General features: G+C 41.7%; 4 protein-coding genes across 6 annotated transcripts; 3 read left to right on the top strand and 1 right to left on the bottom strand.

The window, feature by feature from the left end:
- Positions 1-716: 716 nt before the first annotated feature.
- On the top strand, positions 717-6,516 carry LOC144057157 (von Willebrand factor A domain-containing protein 1-like). Of its 2 annotated transcripts, none has more exons than XM_077574464.1 (5): positions 717-882; positions 1,722-2,255; positions 3,163-3,441; positions 4,212-4,487; positions 5,534-6,516. In XM_077574464.1, exons 1-5 carry the CDS (start codon positions 792-794, stop codon positions 5,800-5,802), a joined length of 1,449 nt encoding a protein of 482 aa, XP_077430590.1. In that variant the 5' UTR covers positions 717-791; the 3' UTR covers positions 5,803-6,516. The 2 variants fall into 2 exon arrangements, with proteins under 2 accessions (XP_077430590.1, XP_077430587.1); XM_077574461.1 differs by having other exon boundaries at positions 5,531-6,516.
- Positions 6,517-8,402: 1,886 nt separating this feature from the next.
- On the top strand, positions 8,403-11,018 carry LOC144056566 (olfactory receptor class A-like protein 4). Its single transcript, XM_077573495.1, has 4 exons — positions 8,403-8,660; positions 8,721-8,984; positions 10,281-10,520; positions 10,806-11,018. The coding sequence occupies exons 1-4, from the start codon at positions 8,403-8,405 to the stop codon at positions 11,016-11,018; spliced, it is 975 nt and encodes a 324-aa protein (XP_077429621.1).
- Positions 11,019-12,016: 998 nt separating this feature from the next.
- ora4 (olfactory receptor class A related 4) lies at positions 12,017-14,680 on the bottom strand. The gene is given in 4 exon segments (XM_077573494.1): positions 12,017-12,025; positions 12,271-12,602; positions 12,605-13,136; positions 14,594-14,680. Coding segments are annotated over 4 exon segments (960 nt in total).
- Positions 14,681-16,431: 1,751 nt separating this feature from the next.
- fndc10 (fibronectin type III domain containing 10) lies at positions 16,432-18,365 on the top strand. Of its 2 annotated transcripts, none has more exons than XM_077572262.1 (2): positions 16,432-16,686; positions 16,811-18,365. In XM_077572262.1, exon 2 carries the CDS (start codon positions 16,911-16,913, stop codon positions 17,811-17,813), a length of 903 nt encoding a protein of 300 aa, XP_077428388.1. In that variant the 5' UTR covers positions 16,432-16,686; positions 16,811-16,910; the 3' UTR covers positions 17,814-18,365. The 2 variants fall into 2 exon arrangements, with proteins under 2 accessions (XP_077428388.1, XP_077428389.1); XM_077572263.1 differs by having other exon boundaries at positions 16,769-18,365.
- Positions 18,366-18,720: the final 355 nt, after the last annotated feature.

Genomic DNA, 18,720 nt, shown 5'->3' with positions numbered 1-18,720 from the left:
GCAAATTACTAAAGTGGGACTACATTAAAATCTCTGTAGAAGTTTTAACACCGCAAACTGAAATATTTGTACTTCCATCTACTTGTTGCGTGACAGAGTATTAGCGTGCCATTCCTATTCTAGACCTGCCATAATTACTGTAAATATTTGCATGAAAAAACACTAGTCTAGACCATAAATGTAGCCAACCAATAAAATGAAAACTGTAAAAGACCGGAACCTTGTGGTAATAAATATATATATATATATACATTTATTGAAAAAAGATGTAGGCTACGATACAAAGATCAAGCAATCCAATTAACGTAAAAAATAAAGAAAATAAAGAAATAAGAATACAATTATATAAGAATCAAAATAAAGGGGGAAAAAAAGTTTTTTTGTAAAAAAAAATATTAGAACATAAAATACTGTGCATTAATTACATTCCAATCAAGATATCGTACCCTGTCCCGTGTGACGTTTACTTTTACTCACAGTGACCGTGTATTGATAGTGGGGCGTTTCCTCAGAGCACTTTGCAATCTGCCAATTATTTGCTCATTAGAGTGTGTAATGAATCACTGGATGACCGCGGGCGATGACTGCGCCTGTTACATGTTGGAACAGCGACACGGCGCGTCCTGACGCCGTGGAACTCTTTTAAACGATGGTGCGACTTCCTGGATGAGGAGGAGGACGAGTAGGAAAAGGAGGAGGAGGAGGAGGAGGAGGAAGGTGACTCCGCGCATTTCTAATCAACACTTCCACACACAATAAAGGAGAAAAGTTATGTTGAGTGTGACCATCTAATGAGGATGTGGACCATTTTGCCTACTTGTGTTTTTCTGTGGGCGATGCTGCAGCGCGGCAGCTTGCAGGTTGTTGAGCTACCTGACTCAGGTGAGTGAACATGCACACTGTGATCAGTAGATATCTTTCTTATAAAAAATTTGCTCTAATAGTTTATTCCAGCAGTACAAAGTAACTCCTCTCAACTGCCATTACATTAGGTACACCTGCACAGTCTAATAATAAGATTCAACGTAAAAGCTTGACACTGATAAGAAGAATGGGTTTGACAACATGTTTAATTTCACATTTGACCATGGCCAAATTATGACAACCAAAGGCACATTTCACCTTTTAATGGATTGTTTACACCAACTGTAATATTATACTTCATACACTTAAATGAAGGTTCTGATTAAAGTTATCTTAGTAAGTTATTATGTCTAGGTGCCCAATACTTTTGTCTATCCACCGGAATTTTCAGGCATCTCGAGCACTCCCAGATGATACGATCAGATTCCAGCTCTGTTTTGGATGAATGCAAATATACAACATTTCATTCAAGCATCTCCATCAAGAAGGCTCGGTCTAACCCTCATCAGCTCGCGTGTTGTGTCTCGGTCTGGTTTTATTTTCATTCTGCTTCTTCTCTCAAATCCCTAAAGGTATTCGTTTTATGAGCCGGCTTCCTCTACTTTTCCACTCTTTTCCCGCTGTTTTATTTCTCCCTTTAAAATATTAATGATTGTGGGCGATTACTGCAATAAAATATTTCTTTGGTTCTGCTGAGGTTTCAAAAATGGAGGACACGGAGTGCACAAATTCTAACACTCCACACCGAAACAATTGGCCAATCAATTTGAGTAATTTGTCCTCATTTCAAAACCCAATTACTCCCACTATGACTCCTCCAACTAAATTGTTTTTGCTGTCTCCCTTCTCCTGTTTAGCGTCAAACTGTTGCGAGGGCGACATTCTCCTATTGCTGGACTCGTCAGGAAGCGTGGCCAACTACGAGTTCTCACGCATGCTGGGCTTCACCGCCAAGCTTCTTCTGCCCTTCTCGCTAGGCCGCGGCCACGTGAGGGTTGGGCTGCTGCAGGTGGGCACCAAACCCACCCTGGAGTTCGGCCTGGATGTGCACAGCAAACAGAGAAGTCTGCAGAAAGCTTTACTCGCCGTCACACAGCTGCAGGGGAGCACCAACACCGAGGCGGCGCTACGGATGGCTCAGCAGCTCCTGGCGGACACCCGTGTGCCGAAAGTTCTGCTCTGGCTGACGGATGGCGTGGACCTGGGGAAGGTGGACGAGCCCATAGCGCAGATGAAGGCGCAGGGGGTTTCTGTGTTGATTGTGTCCTCCGTGCATGGCGACTTCCACGTGTTGCAGCGTGCGGTCTCCCCTCCTGAGGAGTCTCACCTGTACTCTGTGGACATTGACAATATTGACATCATCACAGAGCACATGAGAGAGGCCATTATCAGTAAGGGCTCTATTTTTGCTCTAAGTACAGAGATTTACAAATAAGGGTTATGTGTTAATCACCTGTTTTCTGGGTTTCATGTAACATTAGAAAACTGAGCCATGATTGAGGTCTACCTGACCCCTAAGCGACAGCGAGTAATAATTGTATGACGGAAAGCAATTAAGTTATCACATTAATTATACACAAAAATATTACTGCTGAAAATAGCAAAATTAGTCAAGGATCTCTTTAATATTGCCTTGCAGCAAAATCCACCCGTTTTCATCCATTTCATGGGGGCAGCCATTTTGCTACTTGCTGTCGACTAAAAATGACATCACAGTTGCTCCAGGCTCAGGTAACAACCAATCGTGGTTCACCCTTTTTCTGAGTAGGATCATGTGACATTCGCAAGCTGAGCCCTGATCGGTGGCTCCCTGAGCCCTGAGCAACTGCGATGTCATTTTCATTCAACGGCAAGTGACAAAATGGCCGCCCCTGTGATGGATAAAAAGGCGTAGCTTTTGCTGTTATATTAATATTAATCAGAATACCGTGTTAAGATTAATGGGGCTGCATAGAACACATTGTAAAGAACGTTTTTGTAAACCACACACCATCTCACCCGCGCAGTATTAGCATAAGCTAGCATGCGCAGCCAATGTTAGCAATCCCACCTTTTCCAAGTTTACACTGCAGTACCGGGAAATTCTTTGTTTATTATTCATTCACTGTGCCGTAACTGTTTATCATGTTGCAAATACAAAATACAAAAAAAACGCAATATAGCAGCAAGTAACTACCATGAAAATCATCTAGAGCAGTTCAGAATCAATGTTTATGTAATTACATGACAAAGACTTAAAAAAAATAGCTAAAGATGTTAGCTGCATTGAGTTTTGCTATGTGTTTGTCTCAACTATAGGAATCATCCGCGCAGAACGTCTCAGCGCCACTGACGTCACATCCCATAGTGCTGTACTGCGGTGGCGCCCTGTTTTAAGCACACTAAGTGGTTACTACGAACTGTGGTATAACGCCATCGGGAATACACGTGCGGGGTCGAAACGCATCCTCCCGAGAGAATCCAGCTCGGTGGAGCTCACCAAACTACAACCCGAGACCACCTATTCCGCATTCCTGCGGCCCGAATCCAACAAGAGGCTTTTCAACACGCTCACCGTCAGCTTCACTACGCTTCCCGGTCAGAATGTATTTATTTATTTATTTATTTATTTGGCTTGACAGTAATTGCAATGTATACTTTACCATGTTTAACTCTTTGACTGCCAAACGTTATCCAAAAAACAACCCCGACAGTGCCAGCCGATTTAGAGTATTTTAACTCCTCTTTCAAGGCAAACAGAATATTGTGTGTTTTGACTACATGGTGTGTACCAAATGAAAAAATCGCGTTGCATTCTTTCATTAGGAAAAAAAAGATATGGTTCTACCTCATTCCGTTCTTTAGTAATTACCATTTGAAAATAGGTAATTTGAGTGACATTGAGAGAAAATTGAAAAGATAAGGAGAAAACGAGCTTTTTGTAAAAGGCGCATTTTCTGCACAACAGTGACTTTGACACTAATATTTTTTGTTTAGTGATGCTCTGTGAATTAGATTTATTGTGACAAAGGCTTTGATCATTCACGTCATCCTTGAAAACATTCGATTTCATCAGATTCGTCATGTTTCATTGTAATTCCGTACACCGGGAGCCCATTGAAAAGAGATACAATGCTGCCATCTGCTGGCCATAGTTAGTGGCTGTTTTGGGATTTTACAACCCCAATGTCAAGGCAGTGCTGCACAAGACGTTGCACTGCTCATTGAGAGAAAAAACGGAGTTGACGTTATTGGCGGCATTCATTAGGATTTCAGCATACGTCATTAAACGTTTTGGGCGTTTAAAGAGTTAACTTGATTCTTTCCTATGATAATTATCATGTTGCCTCTTCCTATACCACCTTCAGGCGTTTTAAGCCCGGCAGTGGTCTCGGTGTCCGACTCCGGCCCCCGTCAGATACGAGTCAGCTGGGGTCCCCTGCAGCCAGCTCTGGTTCAGAGATACACGGTGGAATACGGAACCATTCCGAGTGGAGCGGTCCATACTGTGACGCTACAGAGCCACCAGAACTCCACTGTGCTAACGGGCCTGCAACCCGGAAACGAGTACCTTGTCACAGTCGGTGCTTTGTACAAGAATGGAAAAGAAAGAGCCATGTCTGTGAAAGCATGCACTCAAGAAGGTGCGTGAATATGTCATCTTGCTTATTATTTTTTTGTTTATGTTACAATTATATTACACTAGTAATGGCAATACGACTACATTCGTAACTTGAACTTTTTCTCCCAAATTATGTCACTTACTTATAAGGCCACATTTCCACCAAGCCGAGGCACAGAACAGTTTGTGTAGGCAAGGAGCGGATGTGTCAGTTATGTAAACAGTGCGACATCATAGCAGTGTGACAGCATAACTAGCCAATGAAGTCAACAAAGAAGAGGAAAATGATACAGGAAACAAGGCGGCAATCTAGCACCGTTATGTTCTTCTTTTGGCGTATGGCTTTTTATTACAAGAAGACAAGTTTCGTTTTCCTTATAGTGGCATCGTAACCTTTACATGGCTCCATATTAGGGATTTTTTATTTTATTTCTATATCTTACACATTGTCCCTTTAACACCTCCAAAACACACTTTTAAAATAATATAAAGATATACTGTATAAACACATATTTAATAGAGCGCAAGAGCAATGGATAACACAAAAAAATATTGTGCCGTGAACATCCTTATGCATTAACAGTAAACAAATATACACAGTCACAATATACATCCACAATCATACCCACAGATGTATATTATGAAATAAAATAACAGTGGGCATAAAAAGGATTAGAGGAGGTGACATTCACTGTAATCTTAAAAAAAAAACTAGGCTGACCAGAAAGTACTTTATTTCTTCTTCTTTCAAACTTATACCTTGTCAAACTAGATAGTGAGCCTCCATCTAGTGGTCGCCAGTAGAATTACACACAATTTAAACGGGTGGATGGACAAAATGGAGTTATAAACTGTACAAAACTGGAGCTGGACTGCGAACCTGGAACCCACGGTTGGGGTTGTGTGTTGGTGTTACTGTATTTGCCCCACTGGGACTGTACCTAGCCTCCCACCTAGGACTATAGGAAACGGATGAATGACTGATTAATGGATTAAAAAACATGTAATCAAAGGCACATTTATTGTTCACTTATACTGCTTTGTGTCTGTATTCTTTCCCCGCAGCAGTAACGGCTTTGCCTGCTCTGGCTGATCTTCAGCTGACCTCAGCGACTCACAACGAGGTGCAGGTAGAATGGAAAGCCCGACAGCAGGGCCTGAAAGGATTCTGGCTCAACCGGGAGAATAGGGACGGCCATGATTTCACTTCCACGTACCTGCCGCCCTCCTCTTTCTCAACGCGACTCACACACATTGCGCCCAGCAGCCGTGTGTGCGTGTCCCCAATTTACGGCTCGGGCCGAGGAGAGGGCATATGCTGCACGACAGAGAAGTAAACAGGCTAATGGAGCTGAATGTCTCTTTGGTGCTTTTTTCAGCTTTGCTTATTTGTGGGAAATGCAATATCCGTTTTCCTGGATTAACGAGAGAATGCGGCAATCAAGCAGCTGGTGAACATTATGCATTTGGAGTGCCAGAGGCACAAGATAACGTGCAAGACTGAATATTCTTCTCTCTTTTTTATGAACTACAGACAGAACATTACAACATGTCCTGACTGTGGCTTGGCAAATACAAAGTATTTATTATTGTAGCCATCTCTAACACTATATTCATAATTTAATTTCCATCACATGACTAATCAAGTTATTTAACATACTTACAGAAAAAGACAGGCTTAAGTAATAGACTAACGTGCATTTTGAACAGTCTCGTTTTAGTGATTTTGTCTTATCTGAGGTGGATGTGACTCACGAGAAAAAAAAAAAGTATAAAAATGATTCCCTCCGCCCGCTCTTTTGCCTAACAGGTTGCTAACTGTTTTAATGGGTGACACTCAGACAGCAACTTTTTGATTCAACACGAGTACACCACTCTCTGTCCAACCAACGACAAACAAGATTCTTCCATCAGACTCTCCACTTATACAGGCCAAGAACAAAATGTGCTTTTAAATTATTGTTATTTTATCTTTTCATGTTTATTTATGGCTGTTGTTCTTGTATTTTTTGGGTTGAATTAAAAATAATAATAATAAAATAGAAATATAATTTTGTCACACGTTGATTGTTGGCACATAATCAATCCAGTATCATGATCAAAATGTGCATACGCCGTTGTTGTTCTGGAGTTTGCTTGGTTATGGCGCCATCTAAAGGTTGTTGTTAGAAATTACAACAAATGACCCCATTTATATACTGTATGACAATTATGGATACTGCAGTGTAGTGAAGCTTCCCTAAGACGACACATTCAAACAAATACACCATTTTGAAGATTTGTTGCGGCCCAACATGGTGTCAAAAGCATGGAGGAGATACCAGGAGACAGGCCAAAACCCTCTCACAATCACTACTGAAATGCTTTCACACACGTGCATAATGCCTCACATATACTACTGAAACTCTCTTACATTTAGTGATTTTTTTCGTTCTCACTAATTCTCTCACATGCTACTAAAGGGCTTGTACACACTACTGAAAATATCTTTGCTCACACACGCTGGGAAACTTCACTTACCTACACTACTGAAATGTCTCAACACACACTGTTGAAATGCTCTCATGCAACAGAAAAAAATATTCCCTTGCAAAAACTACTGAAGTGTTCTCACACACATTTAATTACATTATTTGCTCACCTATACTACCAGTACGAAAACGCTCTCACACAGGGGAAAAGCGCTTACAATCACAACTGAAACACTTTCACATTGGTGGCTAAATACTCTCACACCCTGTTGAAATGCTCTCACACCAACTACTGAAACATTTTTCACTCCCACACTACTGAAATGCCGTCTCACACACACTCACATGCAACTGAAATAATTATCTCACTCCACTACTGAAACACTCACACATTACTGAAATTCTCTCACATTTATTACTGATCTTTTATTCATTCTCACACACACTACTGAAAATGTATTCAGTCTCGCACACTACTGAAAAAATCTTTACTCACACACTTCTGAAACGCAGTGACGTAACTGCAAAATGATTCACTTACCTACTGAAACGCTGTCACACACTACTAAAATAGAAAATGATTTACTCACATGCATAGCCGAATGTTTTTTATCCTCACACACTACTAAAACCCTCACACATACATTACTGAAAACATTATTTTGCACACACTATTAACTGCTCTCACCCTATACTGAAGAACTCTCATTAGCTACTGAAAAATAATTCACTCTCACATGCTCCTAAGAAAATATAAATACACCTCTGTGCGCTCGCACGCACACACAGCCACACACGCGCGGAAAATTATTCCCTTAACTACACCACGGAAAATCTATCACACACTACTGAAACACTCTCATACTTTTTAGCTACTGAAAAGTTATTCACTCACATACTACTGAAACACTCCCTCAAACACTACTGAAATGCTCACACATACACACACACATAAAATGATTCGGTCAGACACTACTGAAATGCTCTTAGACACTATTGAAACATCACACTCAAGCTGACAATGGTTCCGTTCAATTGAAACTCTCATAACAGAACTAAGGAGCACATTATATGCTACACACATATTGCTTTTATTTCACAAATACGAGTTGGGTCATAATAATATCAACAGACGTGCTCGTCCCCAAGGATGATGCAGTGCAAATGAAGCATTTCGGTCAGGACGAGCTGATTAATCACTTGTGGTTCATTAGCTTGCACCTTGAGCTCCCCGAGGAACAACATCCTCCTACTCTGTGAGCCTAACAAGGAATGATACAAACAGCCTCACCTTCCAATGTGGACGGATTAGGAACACCTTGCACAAGATCCCAAAGTCAGTTTGGATGACAACCAGTTGATCACATTCTCATGATAAACAGCAGGAATGAAGCTGCGACATCCTTTTGTATGTGAGACCATCTTTTAGTGGCTTTTGGGTTTAAGAGGTTGGAATAGACGTCGCCATGGAGGAGGACATGGAGCTGGTGGGAATGGGACTTCGTGTCTCGGTGTCCCCGCTCCAAATAGCCATGTACATCTTACTGGTGCTTCTGGGCATCCTGGGTAACGCCACCGTAATCGCGGTGATCGGCAAAAATGTGTTCGTGGAACGCGGCCGGGGACATAACTCGGACATCATCATCATCAACATGGCCTTGTCCAATTTGTTGGTGTCGGTCATGAGGAACACACTGCTGGTCATCTCAGACATTGGACTGGAGGTAAATGACTTAGAGTAAATGCCCATAACTTTATTTCAATAACGTGTACATTTTCCACAGCTGTATTCGTCAAAGGAGTGGTGTCGATTTCTCATGGGTGTGTGGGTGTGGCTGCGCTCGGTCAACGTGTGGTCAACACTCTTCCTCAGCGCCTTCCATCTTCAGACTTTAAGGCGGGTGGCTCCAAATACTGGCCACCTTCGTTCACCCCGAGGGACTCCGAATACCCTTCTACTCAATCTGGCTTTCATCTGGTTTCTCAACTTTTTATATTCCATTCCTGCATATATCTTCTCTACTAATGGAAATGTGAACACCACAGAGGTGAGCGCCTGATTTATGTTTGTTTTGTTTTAAAGATTACAGTTACAGTTTTTTAAATGCATTTTCTTGTGAAGATGTTTCACTGTTCTTTACACTGTGAATCATTTTCAACCATAATGCTGTGATTTAAGAAACAGCAAGTTTCTGGATTTATACAGTATTATATTATTGAAAATGTTGATTACTCTAAGGCAGCATAACATGTCTTTGACGTCCACATTACACCCCAAAAGGAGTGGAGATTTTCTTTTGAACTTGATAATCCATGCAAACAGCAAAATATGTGATCTTGCTGACAGGGTTGATATTTTGGGCTAGTGCAGGGATCTGCAACTTGCGGCTCTGGAGCCACAAGTGGTTCTTTAGTACCACTCCTGTGGTTCCTCTCTTTAAAATAAAATAAAATAAAAATAATAATAAAATTAAAAGAACGTAATATATCTATTTTTTACTTTTTTTTGGGATCAAATATTCTTTAAATAAATGAATGATTACATTAAAAAATGAATTTTAAAAAAATGAATTTAAAACGTTTTGGGGAAAAAAATCAAAGGTAGATGAAAAAGTTTTTCAAAAATTATCTAGAAATGTCCCAAAAAAATATCATAAAATGTCCATGAAATTGCAAAAAAATATCAGAGAATTTAATAAAAAACGCAAAATCAAAAATGTTCATAGTAACTATAAAATGTCCAAAAAGAAAAGAGAAAAAAAGGCAGAAAATGACCAAAAAATTTCAACCATATTTCCAAAATGTCTGAAAATTGATAGCAAAAAAGTCAGAAATAAAGTTAAAAAATAGCCAAAAAAAGTCAGAAATTACCAAATGTCCATAAAATTGCCAATAATGTCAGAAATTTGACAGAGGCAGAAAAATCTAAAAATTTATGAAAAATGAAGTACGCAAAATTACAAAAAGGTAGAAGAAAATGAATTGTATGCTGTGTAGTTTTGTGTTATGCATGGTGCAGCTCTAATTAGCTCTTGGGCCCTCAGTACATTAAACTAACACTAACACACAGTTTCGTTCATCATGTTCAAATGTTTTGCGGCTCCAGACAGATTTTTTGTTGTTTATCTGGCATAAAATGGCTCTTTTGACAGTAAAGGTTGCTGACCCCTGGGCTAATGTAAGCTTTTAATGGGCACATTACAGTGGTTCCACCTTGGTCTCATCAGACCACAACAAAATTTCTCAAAACACATGTGAGAAATTTGAAACGGCGTTTGAACAGGGGTGTGTAGGCTTTTTATATCCACTGACTGTACAATATGACTCCTTTGCCTCTTCACCAGACGTTAATGCTGGTGAGCAGCACAACACGCCCCCTGTTGGGCTGCGTGTGGAACTTCCCCTATTCCTTCAGCGGCTTGTCGTATGCCACCACCTCAATGGTGATCCACGAGACCCTCCCTATCATCCTGATGATCTTCACCAACGTGGGCTCGCTGTACACACTTTACACACACGGCAGGACTTCAGCGAAAGACACGCCTGTCATCAAAAGGGTGCCAGCTGAGAGACGAGCAGCCAAGGTGGGAGGTGTTTTGTGAACAGTCATTGTAATAACGCCACTTGGACAAAAAAAATAGTTTTAATAACATTGTTATGAGTTCCTCTGTGACAAAGCTCAAATGTTTTGGGTGCAGGGACCCCTTTCATTGTTTTGTTTTTTTGGGGAGTTTTTATTTCTAAAAAGTCCCTTTGTTATATAAAAGCGTAGTTTGAATAATTTTTTATTATTTTTTTTGCAAGCAGCAGCTCACGTACCAATACAGGGTACAGGGACCGCAGTTTGACAACCATTGATTCTTCTCCAGGTGATTCTGGCCCTCATCATGCTCTTCATCGTGTCATGGGGCACCAGCATAATCTCCGTCAACTACTTCAATTACAACCGGGGTTCCTCAGCCGAATTTCTGCTGGTCATCGCTCGTTTTGCCAACATCATTTTCATCGCTATGTCACCTATGGTTCTGGCAGTGGGACACCGCCGACTCCGCTCTTTCATTAAATCGATGCTCTCGCATTGAAAAGCTGATGGCAAGCACAAGGAAATTGCTATTGTCTGGACACTTCATTAGGCACACCTTATGATGTGCAATATAAGAATTGTATTAATTAAAAAAAAACATTTTTTGATTGAGCCTTATTGTGATTGTCGTAGTGTAAAAGGATGATTTGGCTTACAAAAAGTCTACACACCCCTGTTCAAATGTGAGGTTTTTGTAACATAAAAATTTTTGATCTAGATACATCATTTAAAAGCTTTTTCAGCGATTAGTGTAAACTACAACAATATCAAAAAATAACAATAATATGAAAATACAAGCCCATATCTACACGTTACAAAGTACGGCATCGCAGACAGTAATCGATCAAAACCAAGAATATTTTTGTAGTATACCAAACATCTCCTTAGGACCTCAATAAATTGTGAAGATGTACCAAAGATGTGAGTTATGTACACTTGAGAAACTAGCCGCCAGCCAACCAAGTAGCATTTGCACTCACATTCACACCAATAGACAAATTAGAGTCTCCAATTGACCCTCCATGCATTTTTTTGTACCTAGAGAAAATCTTCACAGGTCAAGATTCAAACATGGGACCTACTTGGTCACTGTGCTCCTATTTAGATTTCAATCTGTGTTAACATAATACTTGAAGGGGAAATCAACCATAAACATTTCTTAACAATATGTGATATGTCACTAGTCTAAACATGACATTCTGATTAATATTGCATTTGTGGAATGTGAGTTATGCAGCAAAAACCAGGCATTTTTATCCATGTCAGGGGCAGCCATTTTGTCACCTGCTGTCTACTGAAGATGACATCACATTTGCTTAGGGCTCAGGCAACGACCAATCACGGCTCACCTGTTTTCTGAAGCTGAGCTGTGATTGGTTGTTGCGCAAGTGTGATGTCATTTTCCCCTTGACAGCAAGTGGTAAAATGGCCGCCTTCGAATATTGATAAAACTGCTGGATTTTGCTGCTTAACTCATGTTCCACTAAACTTAATAGACTAGTGGGGCTGCATAAAACATGTTATTGTCAAGAAAGTTGTTTTGGGTTGACTTCCCCTTTCAAACATTCAAAGAGCATTTAAAAAAACTAAAACATTTTTTTTGTGTGTGTGTGTTTTTGCTTCAACTCTTAACGTCCATGATTGTGTTTTCTTTCTTTTTGAACAACAAAAATGGTTTGTTTTTCCTTCTTCCCTTTAGTCTGTGAGGTTTGACCCCCGCCTTTGTTGTCTGCACTATTCCGTTTAAGAACTTTCGACCAGCCCAATATCATGCCCACAATTCTCCTCCTCAACTTGCCGTGCCCCAGGGCCACTACCATAGGACAGAATCCCACAAAGAGTGAAGCTGAGAAATGGGCCACAGTCAGCAGACCTTCGGCGTGGTGGCCTCTGTCGTGGTTGTAGTAGGTCACCGCGGCAACCTGCAGCACCCAGCACACCACGAAGAGCGACACCATCAACATGATGACGTGAGCCGCCTTGCGCTCGCCGGACACGTGCTTGTCCAGCTCCCCGTGTTCTCCCCCCGCGGCCACGGCCCTGATGTGCTTGGCCAGAGAGTGCAGCGTGGCCAAGTTGGTGCAAACACGAGTACGAGTGGCAACACCTCATTGAAGGCAAGTGAAGCGGAGGCAAACGCCACCCCCTGGTGGCTGGAGGGGAACTCCCATATGCAGCCAAGGAGGGGCCTGGTGGTGCAGCTGATCACCATCAGCTCCACGGTGGCGTTGCCGTGGACGTGGGTGGTGTAGACCAGAGCAGGGGTAGAGAAAGCCAGGTTGGCCGCCCACACCACCCCCAGGATGATCCAGACACGCCGCCTCTCTCGCTGCAGGACCAGGGGTCCGAAGGTCACGCGCTGTCGCCTTAGGGTGGTGCAGTGGAAGATGCTGAGCGCCAAAGTCACCCAGCAGCCCACAGCTCGCCACCACACCCACAGCAGCATGAAGACTCGGCACCAACCCGGAGATAGACTCACATCCAAGCCCAAGTCCGAAACAAAAATGGGCACGGTGCGGAAAAGTGAGGTGAGGAGGTTGGCCAGTGACAGATGCACTAATATCGTATCCGAGGGTGGAAGCCTCCGGGATGGACTCTCAGTGGCCGCCTGGACTACCTACAAGGAAGACGAGAGGTTTAAGCACTGAGGTGGCAAAAAAACAAACACTCTGTGCTTAAACGGTAAGTCAACCAATCACGGCTCACTTTGTTGTCTGACGCTGAGCCATGATTGGCCATTACCTGAGCCCTGAGCAACTGTGATGTCATTTTCAGTCTACAAGTTGGCAAAATGGCTTCCAACTGATATGGATAAAAACAGGTGGATTTTGCTGCTTAACTCATATTCCACAAACGCAATATTAATTAGAAGACCAATTTTCGACTAGTAGGAGCATGCGCAACACGTTGTAAAGAAAATGTTTGGGTTGACTTCACCTTTAAGTTGAAGTACAGATAAAAGAAAACAAAGACTAGTAAAAGTAGAGGTACTGTTTCAATTCTTTCACCTTAAGTCACACTAAAGTGAAAATAAAGATGTTTTCTAAATTCGACACACCAAAAAGACTAGTGTTGTGCCACTCTCAAATGCTGCTAGTGTGTTTGCTAAATGTCTGAAACGATAACCCTTTGAAAATGGATGCTACTTTTGTCTAGCAACTTTATTTTGCCTAAACATGCCTATATAATTGAAAAAATATATCCGCTTAAAGCCTCTTGCCACTGGAATAAATAATAAGAAAGAAAGAAAGAAAAAAAGAAAGAAAAATGAAAGAAAGAAAGAAAATATTCCATGAGGTCACAACAAGAGGCTTAGCTACTAGCTTAGCTTACAAGCTAACAGCCTTCCTGGATTCATCCACAGTGTCACCTCCTTGCGTGCGAAATTAAAAAAACACACACTGAGCTGTTGTGTAAATTATGGCATCCAGCGAGGATGAATTTTCGGAAGGCATAGCTAGCTAGCTAACTGCTCGTGCAACTGTAAAATTAAATAACATGAACGTTAGAGTAAAATTTCTATTGTTAATCCTACAGTATTTTTTTATAACTTGGTGCAAAGACAGAAAAAAAACTACACAAAAACAAAGTTCCCATAGCTTTGCTAACGTTGCGAATTAAGGAACAGAAAAAATGCTAAATTAGGATGAGAAGTATCTCTGAATCTATTCCATCATTGTTAATGCTGGTTCCCCTTTTTGTCTTCGTACTTTAACTTAAACTTTTAACAGATCCTGTTTATTCCACCTGAAAGTCTCCAATATAACAAAAAATAAATAAAAAATAAAAAATCAACCAAAATTGCTGCTATGATATACATCTTATTGACACTCTGTCTTCTGCTGTGAAGGTTTAAAAAAAAAAGTGGTTTAAATTTATTTTTAATATAATAATAATAATAATAATAATAAACTATTAGTCCAAAAGGCAATAGCCTACATAATTCTGTTTCCAAATGTAGGAAGCAAAAGTAAAAAGTTGTCAGAAAATAAAAACTCAAGTCAAGTACAGCAAAGTACCTGACACATTAAACCACACATCTTAACATAACAGGACAAGCTTTGATTGTCTCACCACAAAGATGACCAAGAAGTTCCCCAGGATGCCACAAAAAACGAGCATCCCAAACAGAATAGCATCTACAGTGAGCACGGCCGACATGGCCTCACGTACACGGTGACATTGTTTGCGCACTCACACTGGAACATGGAGGCTCATATCGTCCATGAAAGAAGCTGATACTCCTTTTTATCTTTTATATGCCCGCACAAATCTTCGCCCTCGCTGACTAGCCTCAAGGTTCGTTTAGTTTGATGTGCAGACATTTTCCGTCACTTCTTTCTGCATCACCAAGCAGCCACCGCAACAAGCGTGTTCTCGATCACCTCGTGATAGCTTTGTGCAGTTTAAATACTTCCAAGAAAGTCATACAAATATATATACCGCAAAGCACTTTGCAATCTTTCTGTGACTCATAATAATCCCTATATTTTATAATGATTCATGTCCAGTCTAACTGAAAATGTAGTCTCATGTGACCCCTCTGGGTTAAAAGGCACCGTTCAGCGTTTTCCTTTTATCAGTCAGCAAATCATCCTTATCCCTAGGTGCTAATTTCCTTACTGGTATCTCTCTCGGGATCAGATAGCACAGAATTGACTCACATGACAAAATTAAATGTGTTTAAACTGTTTTCAAACTCAACAGCATGTATGGTGACTTCTTTATTCTTTCTCAATAAACACAACAAATATGCAGAATGACTTGCCCTAATTCATTCGTCATCTCCAGATTTTTTCCTGCTGTTTGAAGACACATCTAAAATATATATATACAGCCAAGAGCAATATAGGCCTACTTGCTGCTTTGGTTCATCATTAAACATAAATATACTCACTGGCCTAAAAATGTGTCTACTTGCACACCACTTCAAAAAAACAAAAAAAAAGTTTTAGAAACATTCTCAGTATGATGCAGAATACACCACCACAAAACACAATAATACACATGAAAACACAAGAGCTTCTAAATATTGGAAACAGCTCTCAATGTGATGTCAAGCATTGCAATACATAAAATGTAACACAGTATATATATCCATGTCCATTTGTAACTGAATTACAATGTATCATTCTTTCACCGTATACTTTTTGCGATGTTTGTTTGGTGTTGTCCTCGATAAAAGTTGAGTGACAGAATTACCTGCCACAAAGGGCAAAAATCAACAAAAATGATGTCAAAGCACTATATACCTGAAGCTCCTCAACTCACTTCAATGGAGTTTCTTACCACCGAGATGCCACAAGATGGCAGCAAAGCAATATTTATACAGATGGAGTTTCGGTCTGAACACAAAAACGGCATTGAAAATATACTGTATGTGAATTAACAATTCCGAGCTTACGTCAGAAGTCTAAATGGCGGTTTTACCCGGTGATAAGACTATCTCTGTGACTGTCCATTGAAAAGCATTGGAAGTTGGCTTGTGAGGATTATTTTGATCTAAAATGTGATGAAATGTCGTTTGACTACTATAACAATCTGCCTGGTTTGTATGACAGTCACAGGCAAAGCAATACAATCCGCCCTTTGTTTTCACCGTTAAAAGGAAGCATTTGCATTGCGGGAAATATCATAAATGCCCGGATGTTCAGAATTGTCAATAGGGGACCCTACGGGACACGCAAATAGGTGGGGGAAACCTTGTTATTTATTTATTTATTTATTATTATTATTATTATTATAGCGCATCAAATTATATATCGGGATGACAATAACGTTGAATTCCTTTTGCATGAAAAAATTACACCTGTTACAAAAGCTTTATGTCTAGTAAATTATTTGTAGGCTAGTGTGTGTGTGCGCACGCGCGTCGAGGGGAGGCATGTGGACACTGAAAAAATGTTCGGGTTGCTTAACACTTTCCCTACGCCCATGTGTGCTGGCTGGGGACTGCATATTTTGGTTTTGTTTTTTGGCAGCACTTGCGTGGGATTGTGAGTCACACGCCGATTTGTTGATGGCCACTAAAATCTCTTCACACGCACGCGTGCACTGTGCGGCGCGCACCCCTCGCGTGCACACGCCCACGGCGGACATCAGAGGTACACGTCAGGAGCGACAAGGCGAAGACGGCCGGCAGACCCACTGGTGCCGTAACCCAGGAAGTAAGTGCCGAGCTTCAGTGGCGAGTCGATCGATGACGCGATTAATTTGAAGTCGAGTATTTTTGTTTTTTTTAACCCAAAGGAAGCCCTTCCTTTCTCTCTGGTTGTGTGATCTCTGTCACAGATGCTTCATCCGAAGTGTCCTCGCTCGTGGTCGCGCTTCCCTCCTCCATGCGGATGTTGATCCGATTTATGGCCGCCATCAGCAAGTCCGAGCAGAGGAGATGAGCAGCCAACAGCGGCCGTCGGTGCTCGCTTTAGCGGCACTGCTGCTCTGCACAGCACAACACAGGACTCATGGCAGCAGCTCATCATCATCATCATCATCATCTGCAACACCATCAGAGGTGACAGGCAGGGAGGATTCTGGGATGCAGCGCAGGTGGCTCAAACACCATGGCAACGGCAGTCAGGAAAGTGGGCCGTGGCAGAAAGCATCACGCCTCAACGCTTCCGCAGTGGAGTCAGTCAAGTGGAGCCCGCCGGCATCACCGCTGTGTGCCTACCAAGTCACGGAGGGGGGCATCGGGGGCCCGCTCTGCTTTCGACACATGTTAGTCGGCTACAAGTGCCACAAGGGAGACTGCAGGTGGTCGGTGTCTTCAGGGAGCCTGGTTGCAAATATTCTCATCAACGGCAGCGTGCTACTACAGTGGAGCCAAGGGAGAGAGGTAACCGGGGGCCAGGAGTCACCCGGTCGGACAGGAGATCCCGGGACTAGCTCATCGAGTAGGGAAAAAACAAACAGTGTTTTTAGCGGCCGGCGCCACAGACGCGGAGGCTATGAGATGAGCTGCTGGTGGAACGGCAGCTACACTCAGTTCGAGTGCCCCGGGGTCCATCTGGGTTCCGGGTGCAGGGACTTCCTGTTGAGCGAGCTGCACGAGAACATCCCCTACCGCATCTGCCTGCATTCCCCGGCCCAGAGAACGGACCACAAGGACTGCGTGGAGTTCATCCTGCCGCCGTCCGGGATGCAGGATATCGTAATCGCCATGACAACAGTCGGCGGGGCCATCTGCGTGATGTTGGTCATCATCTGCTTACTAGTGGCGTACATCACGGAAAACATCATGACCCCTGCGACCCAGCACACGTATTCCTACCGCACTCACTCGCGCCACTGAAGTTCCGCTGGAACGCTAACGGACCATTTTGTCCTCATCTGACGTGAGCTTCACTTCATCGTTGTCCATGTAGCAACGTCAGTGTGTTTGTGAGTGAACGGAAGCACAATATGTCTCTGAAACAGATCAACCTTTTAACTTCTGCAAACAAGAGCTAATGGGTCATCATTTTTGAAAACAATTTTCATCAGTCAATTGGAATTTAACTGTAGAGGCATTGCTTTCGGTCAGCGTTACTCAACATTTATTGCGTTACAGGTGGGTTTCTTGTGAAGACATATTTGTGGTGACTGGTGTATAACGAAACATAGGATCAAATATGCAACTCACCATTAGTGTAATTGTTGTAACTATTGGGGGCAGTCCTATCTTGGGGTAATACTCTATCTTAAAAAAAAAAATCTCTAAAGGCTTGTCTTTCTTGCTTGGGCTCCATGTGCTGAAGTGGTTATAATGGCTTCATTGCCTCAAACCTGTTATGATATCAGGTACTTAGCAAGTTTTGGTGTGTGCAAAACTAGCAAAACAATAAACAGTACTTTTTCGATATTAGACGATATTGTCTTATATTCCCGATATTTGTCTAACATTGTCTCATTGTTTGGCCAGTCCCCATTTTGAAAAAGCTTGACAAACATGTTGTTTATTTTACTCATTTCTGTTAGCTTGCTAGCTGTTAGCTTTTTCCATATCACGTGACGCATTTCACGTATTTCAGACTGATGATAAATTAAAAAAAAAAAAGTTTTGTTCATTCTCTGCGCAGGCCGTCTTGAGCCAATGTTGTCCAACCTTTATTGATTTTATGGCACAATGCCAAACAAAAATGTCACAAAAAAAGTATAAATACTAAACTAATGATCTTGTCTCAATTTACTCACAAATGTACTTAACTTAAAATACAACA

Source organism: Vanacampus margaritifer, chromosome 8 (genome assembly GCF_051991255.1).
Source record: "Vanacampus margaritifer isolate UIUO_Vmar chromosome 8, RoL_Vmar_1.0, whole genome shotgun sequence".
NCBI classification, from domain to species: Eukaryota; Metazoa; Chordata; class Actinopteri; order Syngnathiformes; family Syngnathidae; genus Vanacampus; species Vanacampus margaritifer.
This window is presented reverse-complemented; position numbering and strand designations above follow the sequence as displayed.